General features: G+C 32.7%; 2 protein-coding genes across 2 annotated transcripts; one reads left to right on the top strand and one right to left on the bottom strand.

The window, feature by feature from the left end:
* Window positions 1-2,089: 2,089 nt before the first annotated feature.
* Window positions 2,090-5,331, top strand: LOC107428848 (2-oxoadipate dioxygenase/decarboxylase, chloroplastic). The gene is made up of 7 exons (XM_025078401.3): window positions 2,090-2,422; window positions 3,026-3,175; window positions 3,318-3,533; window positions 3,953-4,074; window positions 4,268-4,431; window positions 4,685-4,839; window positions 4,963-5,331. Exons 1-7 carry the CDS (start codon window positions 2,174-2,176, stop codon window positions 5,059-5,061), a joined length of 1,155 nt encoding a protein of 384 aa, XP_024934169.2. The 5' UTR covers window positions 2,090-2,173; the 3' UTR covers window positions 5,062-5,331.
* Window positions 5,332-6,439: 1,108 nt separating this feature from the next.
* On the bottom strand, window positions 6,440-11,987 carry LOC107428853 (serine/threonine-protein kinase PBL34). Its single transcript, XM_016039445.4, has 6 exons — window positions 11,175-11,987; window positions 9,504-9,838; window positions 9,277-9,412; window positions 8,506-8,642; window positions 8,306-8,429; window positions 6,440-7,299 (listed from the first exon to the last, which is right to left on the bottom strand). The coding sequence occupies exons 1-6, from the start codon at window positions 11,371-11,373 to the stop codon at window positions 6,779-6,781; spliced, it is 1,452 nt and encodes a 483-aa protein (XP_015894931.1). The 5' UTR covers window positions 11,374-11,987; the 3' UTR covers window positions 6,440-6,778.
* Between the last annotated feature and the right edge of the window lie 735 nt (window positions 11,988-12,722).

Raw genomic sequence — 12,722 nt, 5'->3', positions numbered from 1 at the left:
AAAATACATATTTTATTCTTTCACTTTACATTTGAGATATATGATATTCAACTGATCAACTTACTGTTCATTTATCGTTTGTGGTAATTATATTTATATATTATAATAATAAATATATAGTTATTTATTATTTTATATATTTTTTAATACATTCATAAGAGATAAAAAATTTCATACTGTTTCAATCTATTATATAATATTATAATAGTAAAAACATATATATTTTAATATAAAATAAAAAATTTCGTATTTTTAAATAACTATTCTATGATATTCCATTTGATATTGATTAATATATTGATAAGATTATAAATTATAAAAGAAAAAAATATATTCTTTTATTGATGATTTTGAGGATAAATTGAAAGAATATAAAAATAACACGTGTCACTAATTATTTTATTTTATATATTATATAAATTTCCATATTATAACAATGTATATTTAACGAGAATCTGATCCAAAATTGTGGATGGATAATTTTATTTTTTCCTTTGTCTACTATTAACCTTTGACCTTGATCAAATTTGGTAATTTAGTTTTTGTCCAATCCTCAATTAGTGAATCTCTATAATTTATATGTATATACATTGGTGTTCAAGTGAAAGTATTCTCAATTAAATAGACTCCAAGCATGGACTGGACCAAGTATGGACCTACCCCTCAATTTTTTTATTTAAATGTTTAATATATTTTTTTATTAAATTGCAAAACTGAAAATATGCCCTCCTAATTTTACTCCCACACACCCCAAATTTAGTTTTACCGTTTTTTCTTCTTCTTCTTCTTCTTCTTCTTCTTTTTTTTTTTTTTTTCCCCCTCCTATTTCTTAGTTTTAATGCTTTTTTTCTCACTTATCTTTTTTCTTTTCATCTCTTATTTATTTACAATCATATTTATTAAATATAGTTATAATATTTATCTACAATATAATACTTTTTTTTTTGAAATAGAAAATATACTTATTAATAACAAATTTTAAAAAATAATGATCATTTACAACTACAATGAATACAATTAATTAATAACAGAATAATTATCTAATTAAAACAAAAAATTATAGTTATTTATAAATAATATTTTTTTAACTAGTATTTTATGTTGTTTTAATTATAGAGATTATTTTTGGTTAACTAATTTCTAACAAAATCTAAAATAACTTTCCTTTTTTTTTTTTTCTCTTTTTGCTTTAAGCTATGATTTTTTAATATATTTATTATGAATATCAAATCATTATCAAAATATTGAAATCATATTATTCTATAAAGTAGAATTAGAGGAAAATAAATAAAAAGAAATGAAACCTATTCAATTTATTAAAATAATCTAATCAATTGGGCTACCTACAATATAGAAAAAAAAAGTATAAAAAAATGTCCAAAAAAAAAAAAAAAAAAGATAAAAATGCCACTACATTACACAATGTGCTTTTTTAATAATAATTTTTGAATTCAACACTGATGGACTCAATAAATATTTGAAATTGTTGAATTATATGTATTTAATATATTAAATTTAATGCAACATGTAAATCAATGTTTCTAGGTAATCAAATCCATATATGCTCATCCGAGCCCGACTATATATGTAAAATGTAATTCCAGTACATTTGACCAACTTATGTCCCAAAAGAAAAAAAAAATAATAATAATAATAATAAAAATGGCAAATAGTATAATTTGTTAGTCTTCTTTCTGTTTTATTTTTTAAAGAGAAACGTTACCCATTTTCAAATTATCAAATTAAAACCCAACCCAACAAGTAATAACCGAGACTTAGACAATTTAGGGAAGGATGAGCTGGATGGTTGTTGGATTCGTATTATGGATAAGGATCACCAAGCCTTCCATTCTTGGAAGCCTAACATGTTAAAGACACTGCCACATTTATCAAAAAAACAAATAATAAAAGTGCCACGTGGATCATCATCCAGCTTTATCACGCAACAAGCTCCCGGCCCATCAAGAAAGGAAGGCCCATTTAACAGCTCCAAGATCTTTGTGGGTCCCACTCTTGTTATTCCCCCCTTCCAGGTTTTGTAACAAAATATGTATGACGTGTCAGTGTCACCTGCTGTAATAAGATACAGACTACAGAATAGAAGCGTGTGGAAGCAAAACAGAACAGAGGTCTGTGTTATCCATCGATCAAACAAAACTAAAAAACAAAATTCATGAAGCTTTCGACCATGGCGTCTCTCTACTCTTCAGCTATCAAAACCAGATACCAAAATTTCCCTTTTCTCGCTTCTTCTTCTTGTTTTCCTTCTTCTTCGTCCTCTCATTCCCTACACAATTCCACCAATTTCTTTTCGCTCCGTGGATCATCCTCTCCTGCTATTTCCATGTACAGCCAGAAACGAAACCTCTCTGCTGTTTCTTGCTCAATTTCCGATAATGGGTTTCAAGATTCTTCTTTCCAGGTTCCCTCTTCTTTTTGCTTTTTGGGTTTTATTCTCCTTTGTCATATAAGTCATCAGCGTGAAACTCAAGTCCAGTTGGTTTGAAATAGAATTGGATTGTATTGGTTAATTATTTCTTAATTGATATATCTTTTAATTTGTTGAAGTTTTTATTTTTTGTTATTAGTTTTTTCTAGATGCAGGAATTCGCATTTAAAGCTAGCAAACAAGCTTATATGTAGGCAATGATGTTTGTAACTTCACATAGCTAACATTTTGTGGCTTTGTAGATATGCTTAATGCATTTTTCTATGGAAATTTCAAGATTTTGTGATAATATATGCTAAGGTAGTGAATTTAGGCTCTGGGTTCTACTCTCTAGCTGATGACTTTAAGGTCTGGTCGATTCACTGGTCTGGTTCATGGATGAGATGGTTTTTCAAGTGTTTATCATTGAATTTCTTAGAAGTTGTACATTCTTGTGTCTAAATGAAATCATCGTAAAATGCTTAGGAATTCTGATTTTGTACTTCTTTAGAACCTAACTCATCCTTTATGCTGGTTGATTTGAACAGTCTTAAGCTTTTCCAATGCTGTTTATTTTATATTTTATTTTTTATGCAGGGAGGTGAATCATTTTTCAGAAGTGTATTGGCAAGTATGGAATCCGTGTACTTAAATAGGAATCCAACAGCGAAAGCAGTTTTGGAACTTGTTCATTCTGTTGATGGTGACCAAATTTGCTATGATCATTTTGCATTTAGGACATTTGGGGTATCCTTTTTCTTTTACCATTGTGTACCTATTTACTAAGATTTTCTTTTTGTTTTAGGCATTTGCGCTTGTTAGCTCAATCTTCTTCCCTTTTTTTTTTTTTTTTTTTGATATCGAAATTTCCTTCAATTTGGAACAATAGGTGAATGGTTATGGGATTGACTCCATGGCAAGCTTTTTCTTGGATTTTGGATACACCCCCAAGGAAGAGTTAAGATTTCCTGCCAAGAAATTGAAAGCACAATGGTTTTCTCCTCCCAGTACTACTGTTTCTGAAAATGGTAGCCGTGCTGCTGGACCTTTTCCAAGGATATTTATATCTGAGCTTCTTGTAGATCAAATGAGTCCAGAAACTCAGGTATGAAACTATGTTAAAAAACTAGATGAGAGAATGGTATGCACTTTGCACCAATGCTCTTTATACAAAGCAATTGTTCTATGATATCGAGTTTTTTTTTTTTTTTTTTTTTTTTTTTTTTTTTTTTTTTTCCTATTTTAAGTTTAGTTTATAAAGAAAATAGAATTTGCTATATCATGGCTGTGACTATAAATTAAAGTCGTCTCTTTTCGTGAAGAGCATAAATCAAAACAAATTGATTCAACTTTGAGGTTCATGATCAACATATATAATCTACCTGAAATGCAAATTTGTGTAAGACCATTTATGATGGTTATTTCCATCGTATGAAACTCTCTTTTTGTTTCCTCGTCTGTTCAAAAGATGCACACTAGACTTGTTACTGTTCATTGCTTGATGCTGTTCATTTCAACATTCAGGAAATAATCAAAAAGTATACTGAATTATCTGGTAGTGGAAATAAGCATGCTGCTCTAGCAAGTGCACTTGGATCTTTAACATGGGGAAGACCATCATATTCTGAATTCCAACAATTGGCTAGGTACTTAAGTTTCTTTCAACTTTGAGAATAATTAACAATTTTTATGAGCAAAATTTCATATTCTTGCTCTCAGAATATTGGATTTGGATATTGTCAGCTGCATATTGTTATTATTTATAGGATTGTATTTATTTGTTGGTGATTAAACTTTGCACATGTTGGTAGGAGCTTATCCTTTTGATTTGTGGAACAGGGAAAGTGAATACGCTGCCTGGACCCTTGTCAATGGGTATGCAGTGAACCATGTCACTATCTCCACTCATCGGTTGAAGTCTCATTTAAGAGATATCAAAAGCCTCAATCAGTTCATTGAAGAGAGCGGATTTAAGTTGAATTCAGAAGGCGGGAATCTGAAAGGTTGTTCTTTCTAAGGTTTTAATATACATCAGAGAATGATATAATATATGCAGAAACTACTAATGTGCTAGTAAAAGTATTTGATTGGAAATTAATGAATACCATTAATTCAATTAGCACAAGATGCATCAAGCTGAAACTGAATCCTAGACAAATGAAATTTCTTTGAATGTAAATTTTTACTATCATTATAAGTAGAATGTAACAATGAAAGTTGGTTATTTTTAAATGTTCTTCATTTTTCCATTACCAGTGAGTCCTGATGGTCTTCTGCTGCAAAGCTCAACTGTTGCGGATTCGACTTCATTCAAATTTTCCAATGGTACAACAGAATTAGTTCCCTGTTCCTACATCGAGTTTGCTGAGCGCTTGGTGCTGCCTCAATATAAGAATCTACCTGACAATGAGGTAACCAACTTTTCTGTTTTTATTTTTTTATTTTTATTTTTTTTCATGCTTTCTAGTTTTTCATTTGAAATGTGCTTTTAGTACCTTTATGCCACTTCTAAGAACTCTTAATTACTTGGTCAGGTTAAAGAGTATCACAGGCGAGATGGATTTGAAGTTGGAAACGCTGACAAAATCTTTGAGAGCACATTCATGGAGCAGCTGACCAGGAAAGCTGCATAAAATACAGACTAAACTGCTAACCAATGTCACAGTGAATGGACTTCACTTTTTGGAAGGAATTCATCAATACAGGAAGAAAAAAAAATGTAAATAAATAAGACACTCATTATATGTATATATATATATATATATATTGGGATGGGAAGTCGAAGTTTAGGTAATTGTCAAAGGAAATGGTGGGAACTGTCCCTGTACAAAAGAAACTCTTTTAAGAGATTAAGAAACTTGAATTATGGAATATTAAAATAAATATCTATATTTTACAAGTAATGGTTGAATTCTAGGTGTCATTTGATATCTAATCTTACAAAAAGAGAGGCAGCTTTTATTGAATAAAATGGTTTCATGCTTTGACTCAATACTCATCCCTTTTGAATTTTAAAGGGCTAATTGCTCTTTTATCCAAAAAATACCAGAAATTGAAAAAGAAGGGAAAGAATAAATTAGCGAGAAGCATTATTTTCCTTGGGTTTCACAACTACTATTGCATCTTTTGTCTTTTTAGTTTTTTTGTTTTTTTGTTTTTTTTTTGGGGTGGGGGGGGTGGAAAAAAACAAAGAATTAATTAGTAGTGGAAGAAAGGATTAAAATACGTTTTGAGTGTAGATAATATCTCACTTTCTGTGGATGATGTAGAAACTTTTCGTTGTCTACCAGCTAATGTGTAGGTGATGTGTCAAGAAGATGACGATAGTGTTATTTTGTTATCCAACTATTTTGAAGATTAAAGTAATAAACCATACTGCTATCTGAATGTGATCCAACCAACCCTGCTCAATCCACGTTTTGTTTTTCTTCTCGTCTTTCTCAAGCACTCCACTTTCTCCCTTTCCCCGCTTTCTTTTGTTTGTATTTCCTATGTCTCGGATCTTTTAAAAAACAAACAAGAAAAAAGTGGGCTTGGGAGAATCGGGTCAATCTCTTCCTCGAGGTGGAAGAATTTTTTAAATACAATGACATACAATGTGAACCCAAAAAAACACCCTACACTTACATGCAACATCAAAATAAAATAAAACATACAATGCCTATAATACATTTATTGAGAGTCCAATTATAAATGGTATAAAACATACAAAGCCTATAATATATTTATTGAGGCGGCACCTTGTCAACCGTGCATCAAATTATAAGTTTTTTTTTCCGTCAAAACACTGTTCCTGGTCTATCATCTCCATCTTCTCCTTTTTGTGGGGTTCAACACCAAGGAGCTTGAACCCCATACTAATCTTCTCAAAGTGTAAAACAACCAAATATAGACATTTTCAGGCTGTGGAGTGAAGCATTCTAAATAGTTGAATAAAGATGAGTTTTGTATAAAGGAAAACAAGGAGTTGTATTAACCAAGGAATAATAAGAAGATGACAAAGTATACATATAAAAAAAAGTAAGGGGAGGTAATAATCTTTAATACTTTCAAACAATGTGATGGTTAAGGCACATTTTTGCTCAACAAGCTTTCTCCTTCCTACCCTTACATTTTTTTTTTTTTTATCCCCTACTGGGATTTGTCACCACTCTCTAAGCACAACATCAAGCAAACATGTTTCTCTGTTGCTTTTTTCAGTTGTCCAAGAAGAAATGCTTTAACAAGAGATACATCTATACGGAGGAAGAGAGAAAAAAAAAAAAAAAAAAAAAAAGATAGGAACGAAAAAGGGTAAAAGAAATGAATGCTGAGATGGGGTGGAGAAAAGAAACAAGACAGCTGCCAACCCTACTGTTTGCCCTTAGGTTTTGGAGATTGATGGTGATATTGATGGTGATATGGAGAAGCATGGGAACCATTTGGTATTGAAAGGCTCCTTTGTTGCTGCCCATTCCTCGTCAGCAATCCTGCTTGTGTTCTGACACCATTTCTAGCATTCGGGCTGGATCCTACACGGTCTGCGTTCATGGTTTGGAAATAATACGATGAGCTTGCCATGTCCTTAAGGTTTGGCAATGGCTTCAAGGCTTCAACAACTTCACTCATTAAGGGCCTGGCTTTTGGATCCCGACTGAGGCAATGTGCAGCTAGCTGTGCGGCCTTTTGGGCTCCTTTTATTGAAAAGTGGCCTTCAAGCCGAGGGTCTATCAACCGATAGAATCTTCTTCTCTCCCCTAGATGTGGTCGAGCCCATTCTACAAGGTTATGCTCACCGTTAGGTCGGTTTTTATCCATTGATCTTCGACCAGTTAACATTTCAAGTAAAACCACACCGAAACTATAGACATCACTCCTAGATGTAAGATGTCCTGCAACAGATATAAATGAAGTTACTTGAGCAAGAATAAGGAGGAAAAGATACTATAAATAAAAATGTACTGTCAGCAGTTAGGCATCAATTGCAATTTAAACTTTCAACCAAGCTAATTAATATAACATATATCAACATGTTATCATGTTGAGTATGACTTCTCCACGGTCAAGACATAAAATTAGAGAACACAATAATCACAAACTAAAACAGGTAAAATGATGGGTTTGATATAGCAAGGGACATATGGGAAGGGATTATGAGGGACAGTCATTCACAGCTATCAGAACACGCATATCATATAGATATGATGGTTGTGGATGTTGTCCCTCACAGTGCCTCTCCGTAAGTCCCTTGCTATATCAAAACTGGGTAAAATGAATGATCAAAGATGCCAAAAAATCACACAATCTCATAATAAATGGATACTAGCAGATCATCCGCCCGAGGGTGGGGGGGGACAGAAAAAAACACTTTCAACAGCCATATTTAACAAGACCGTGGAACAATAAGAGTCCATAGACAATAAAAATAGCAAAACTCTGCTATGCAATATGTACAAAAAAATCAGTTAATCCTTCAGTTATAAAAAGAACTTGTAATTTATCAACTTAATGCCATCAGCTGTGAGCCAACAAGAAGTAATCTAATATAAAACCAAAATAAGAATTGTTTATTTCTATGCAAGTGGTAAACTTCGCAAAAGAATTCCCAGTACTTTAAGCTTCCTAGTAGTAAGGTGATTTTAAAAGAACCAAACAAAATCATTAGTATATGAGGGACACGTGCTGGACAAAAAGCAAAGGAACGGGCATCAGACAATATCAATATCATAACAACTGAATATGAAAATGATAAAATATACTAACATCCTACTCATTAATATATTCCCATAAAAACAAACATTATATGCTGGAAGCCCTTTTTTTTTTCCTTGGATAAAAATTATATGCTGGAAGCTTAAGAAAGAAACAAGCCACAAAAATGAGTTTCACTATGCTCACCAGTCATGACATATTCTGGGGCTGCATAACCATAAGTTCCCATCACACGGGTAGACACATGGGTTTTATCACCCTCAGGACCATCTTTGGCAAGTCCAAAATCAGAAAGTTTTGCGTTGTAATCCTGAAATAACATTTATTAGAAAGATGAATAACATGAAGGGAGATGAACAATATTTTGTTAGATGGATGAATTGTACCGCATCCAATAAGATGTTGGAGGTTTTAAAATCACGATATATCACGGGCCTTTCTGCTTCCTCATGAAGAAAAGCAAGACCCTTTGCGGCGCCCAATGCAATTTTCATCCTAATAGACCATGGAAGAGGCAATGACCCTGCACATAAGCATAATTACATCAGAAAATAAGATAAAGAAGAAGGCCACATTCCTGTTAGGTTCAAACTATCCTTGTGAAAAAATCACTATGATCAATCAACACAAAAATTCAGATATAGATTAAAACTGCAATCACTCAACATGTTATGTCCCTTGAGCACATATCCAAGTCATTAATTTTCCTAAGCTACTTTCAATTTGGTAGCATGAGAAGAGTAATTGAAGCACATAGCTTAGCAGAATTTTAGGCTACTCTCAAGTTACAGCGTACACTTTAGCAATATTTTCTGCCTATTACCGGATGCTATGCTGTGCTTGTGCATGATGCCCCCTGTGAATGTTATTTCTCTAATATAGCCAATATGTAAGTAAAATAATGGAGGGATACAGATAATTCTTAACCATTCTGCATCAATTAATTACAAAAAAGTATTTATCATTTCTACTGTAGACAAGCAATTTTTTAAAGTAAACATGTGGGTAATGGAGAGGAAACAAATGTGGGATAAAGGAACCTAGGTAAAATGATCTGAAATTATTAGTAAGAGAAGTTAAGACTTCTCTTTACCAAAAGACAACAAAGCAGAGGAATGAATGAAAAAAAGGTAATTGAATCATTAAAAGATGCATACTCCTGAATAGGTGGTTCTCCAAGCTCCCTCGAGGCATGAACTCATATACTAGCAGCCTTTGATCATCTTCAATGCAGTATCCTATAAGTTTAACTAAGTTGGAATGAACAAGGTCACCAAGAAAATTCACTTCAGCCTGTCACATACAATAAGCTGGAATTAAAAATCCCAAATAATGAAAAGAGATAATCCAAAAACTAAAAATCTAGATAATGAAAGTTCCATACCAGCCATTCCTTATGACCCTGAAGCCCATCATGGTTGAGAGTTTTAACCGCAACAGTAAGCCCTGTGCCTGGTTTTACTGGAGCAGTTCCATTTTCTTCAATCCACCCCTTGAACACACAACCAAAACCACCCTCACCAAGAAGACTTTCCGGTCTAAAATTTCTTGTGGCCAACTTAAGATCATTAAACGTGAATTTTCGAAGCCTTGAAGCAACTTTAAGTTCCTCTTCAAGTTTGGACATTGATGAGTTACTCTCCGCATTACTGGTGGTTGTGGATGAGACTATTGCAGCTGTTGGTTGATCTCTGCTCGTATCATTTGTGGATTTAGTTTCTGAAAATTCAAACAAATTAAGATATTAGATATAATCTGATTTAAATAATAAACCAGTTTATCTTTTAACAACCCATATTGCACTCGTGTCACCTCTAAGCAGATTAGAGGTTTAAGCATACACAAATTTGATATGATAGAGAAGACACACTTTATCAACTCAATCACACAAGAAGATAATCCCCAACTCCATGAGTTGAAAATAGTATGAGGAGCTAAGCAAAGCAACAAAATCTATAAAAAACAAGAAAATAAAAAATCAACTGTTCTGTAACTGGATATGTGTTCTCAACAAGAAACTAAAGGACTGAAGTTAGCAACATAGTTATAGATAAATTAGTTGACATAAGCATTAATAATCTGGATTCACAAAAAAACAATATTCAACTCCTAAGGAGACCAGAAATATTCTATAGAAGACATTCTTTAATTCGTAACGACAAGTGATTTAAGTTGAGACAGCTCCAAGCCTCCTACACAAGTATTTCGTTTTCAGTTGGTTCGGCCTGCAAGTTTACCATCCCAGTCACATCTACAAGATATCAAATTGAACAGATTTGTAAACTCTATGTTGAGCTCCTAAATTGCTACCATGTTTAGTTCCTTGCATTCCAAACAATATGATAGGTACTCTATTTGAAAGACAAACAATAAAATCCCGGTGTTTATAAACAACATATAAGCAGGTTATAAGTGCAAAGGTTTTAACTTGATAGGTGTATGACAAGTCAAAAGAAAGAAGAAATAGAAAGAAAAAGAGCACAAAAATCATAAAATTCAACATCCATCCACCTGTAATTAGGAAGTCAATCCTTAACAAGAATTTAAATATAACTTTTATTTATCTAATTTCGGGTATGCTTTCCTCTGACAGAAAATCAAAAACGACAGTTAGATTACTTCTCTGAAAACAGCCTCTACATCCAAAACTAACCTAGGTTTTTGTCGGCAAAGTCAATAAAATTAATGGACAATTCAAGCTTTTATATAAATCCATCATGAGAGAAGCTTCTTAGATAAACCTTAGTTTTGATGCAGCAAATAAGTAGGATTCTCAAGCAGAAATGAATGTTTGTTTTCCATTATCAGAGATTTTAAGGACCAAATTTGTTTGTCAATGGTAACTAAACATGCACCGCCTACAAAAGATAAAAACTTCACCCACAAAACACAAGCCTAAAATGAAAACAAATAGAACATAAAAACAATATCTTTAGGCTTTGGAAAAGTCAAACATAACCAAAACCACCAAAAAACAAGTTTCGAAGAATAACTTGAAAGGCATAACCATTGGAAAACTTAATAGTAAGGAAAAAAAAAAAAAAAAAAGATTTACCATAGTGAGTGCTGGTCCCACTGATTGAGCTATCAACTTTGGATCTTGAAGAAATGCAGCTGCCAATAAACCTCAGCCTAATCCAACACCCAGTTTCCTCTTCTTCCACTGAAACTTCATCTTTCTTCTTCTTCTTCCTTCCCTTTGATTTACACACATCCCAAGACTCCACTTTACCATTCTCAGCACCTAATCCCATATCAAACAAGCCCTAAAGAATCAAACCCAGATACCATCAAAAACCTCCCCCAACAAACCCCAAATATCCCCCTCCACTTCCACAAACCAGTCAAACTTTCTTCACACAAACCACATAAAAAACCATCATTTCACCCACAAAATTCAAAGCCTTTTTTTTTTTTTCTCCCCTTCAAAACCCAAAAAAATCAGCTTTAAAAATAAAAATAAGTAAGGAAAAAAAAAAAAAAAACAGTTGAAAGAAGAGCTAGATCACATATAAGCAGATCACTACTAACGAATCCTTGCTCAAATTTGATCAACTTGTCCAAAAACCAAACAAACTTTCACAACCGAAGGAAAAAAAAAAAAACACAAAAACAAAAAGGCTTGGGTATTTTTATTTATTTATTTTTTTTTCAGCAGATAGGAAATCACAAGCTTCAGTTCGACCCAGAAAATGTCTGTTCAGGGATACAGAAATCTCAGAAAATGGGACTCCAACAAGCTGACCAGTTTAAAGTTGGGCAAAAAATAATAATTTGGAAAAATAATATTATCATATATATATATATAAATAATAATTATTAATACCCCCAGAAATGCGAATTACCGAATGCTCTCTCTTTCTCTATCTATCTTTCTCTCTCTCTCTCTCTCTCTCTCTTTCTTTCTTTTTTAATCGAATCGACGACTAGAAAAAGCAAATCGAGCTGCCCGGAGAAAACGGGCAGGGAGGAATGAGCTGCCCGAACTGCCCGTTGTGCCGGTGATGGTACTGAGGGCTGTTTTTTTGGCATAGCATTAGACTAGGCCTTGATTGGGTGCGGTTCGATTAGTGAAAAGGAAAAAACATAAAATAAAAAATATAAAAAAGGTGAAAGCGGGCAGTTCGGGCAGGTAGAGAAGTGGAAAAAATTTGGGCAGTTCGGGTAGGAGAGAGAAAGAAGGGCGGGACCCACTTTGATGGTGACGTGTCTAGCTTGGGTGGGCGGAGGCAAACGCGCGCGTCAGATTGATATCATCTGTGCTGTGCATGCATCTTTGTTTGTATTCATTTTATTTTTATTATTAATTATTTAAATTTTGGTTTTTTTTTTAATTTAAAAAAAAAAAAAAAAAACAAAGAAACTCTATTTCTAATTATTTGGTGGTTTTATTAGGTGCTTCTTAATATCTTGGATTTTTTTTTGTTTTTTAAGATAAGACAGTTGGATTAATCAAATTTTTTTATGCCATTTTTAGAACTATATAATTATAAAATTGATTTTTTAAAATTTAGATTAATTTTTTTTTATAGTTTTACTTCCCATAAAAAAATAAATTTCTTAAACATGTTTCTAAATATTTATGCAAATGGAAAAAAAAAAT

Source organism: Ziziphus jujuba, chromosome 12, assembly GCF_031755915.1.
Source record: "Ziziphus jujuba cultivar Dongzao chromosome 12, ASM3175591v1".
NCBI lineage: Eukaryota > Viridiplantae > Streptophyta > Magnoliopsida > Rosales > Rhamnaceae > Ziziphus > Ziziphus jujuba.
The sequence above is the reverse complement of the archived record's forward strand: the minus strand, read 5'-3'. Positions and strand labels throughout refer to the sequence as shown.

Bases quoted from the DNA above. Each gene is read 5' to 3' on its own strand.
- LOC107428848 (XM_025078401.3), top strand. From the start codon at position 2,174: ATGAAGCTTTCGACCATGGCGTCTCTCTACTCTTCAGCTATCAAAACC. The intron at 3,176-3,317 runs GTATCCTTTTTC...TTGGAACAATAG, and splicing joins TTGCATTTAGGACATTTGGG to GTGAATGGTTATGGGATTGA. The intron at 4,075-4,267 runs GTACTTAAGTTT...TTTGTGGAACAG, and splicing joins GAATTCCAACAATTGGCTAG to GGAAAGTGAATACGCTGCCT.
- LOC107428853 (XM_016039445.4), bottom strand. From the start codon at position 11,373: ATGGGATTAGGTGCTGAGAATGGTAAAGTGGAGTCTTGGGATGTGTGT. The intron at 9,413-9,503 runs GTATGGAACTTT...TGTATGTGACAG, and splicing joins AGGGTCATAAGGAATGGCTG to GCTGAAGTGAATTTTCTTGG. The intron at 8,430-8,505 runs GTACAATTCATC...ATGTTATTTCAG, and splicing joins CCAACATCTTATTGGATGCG to GATTACAACGCAAAACTTTC.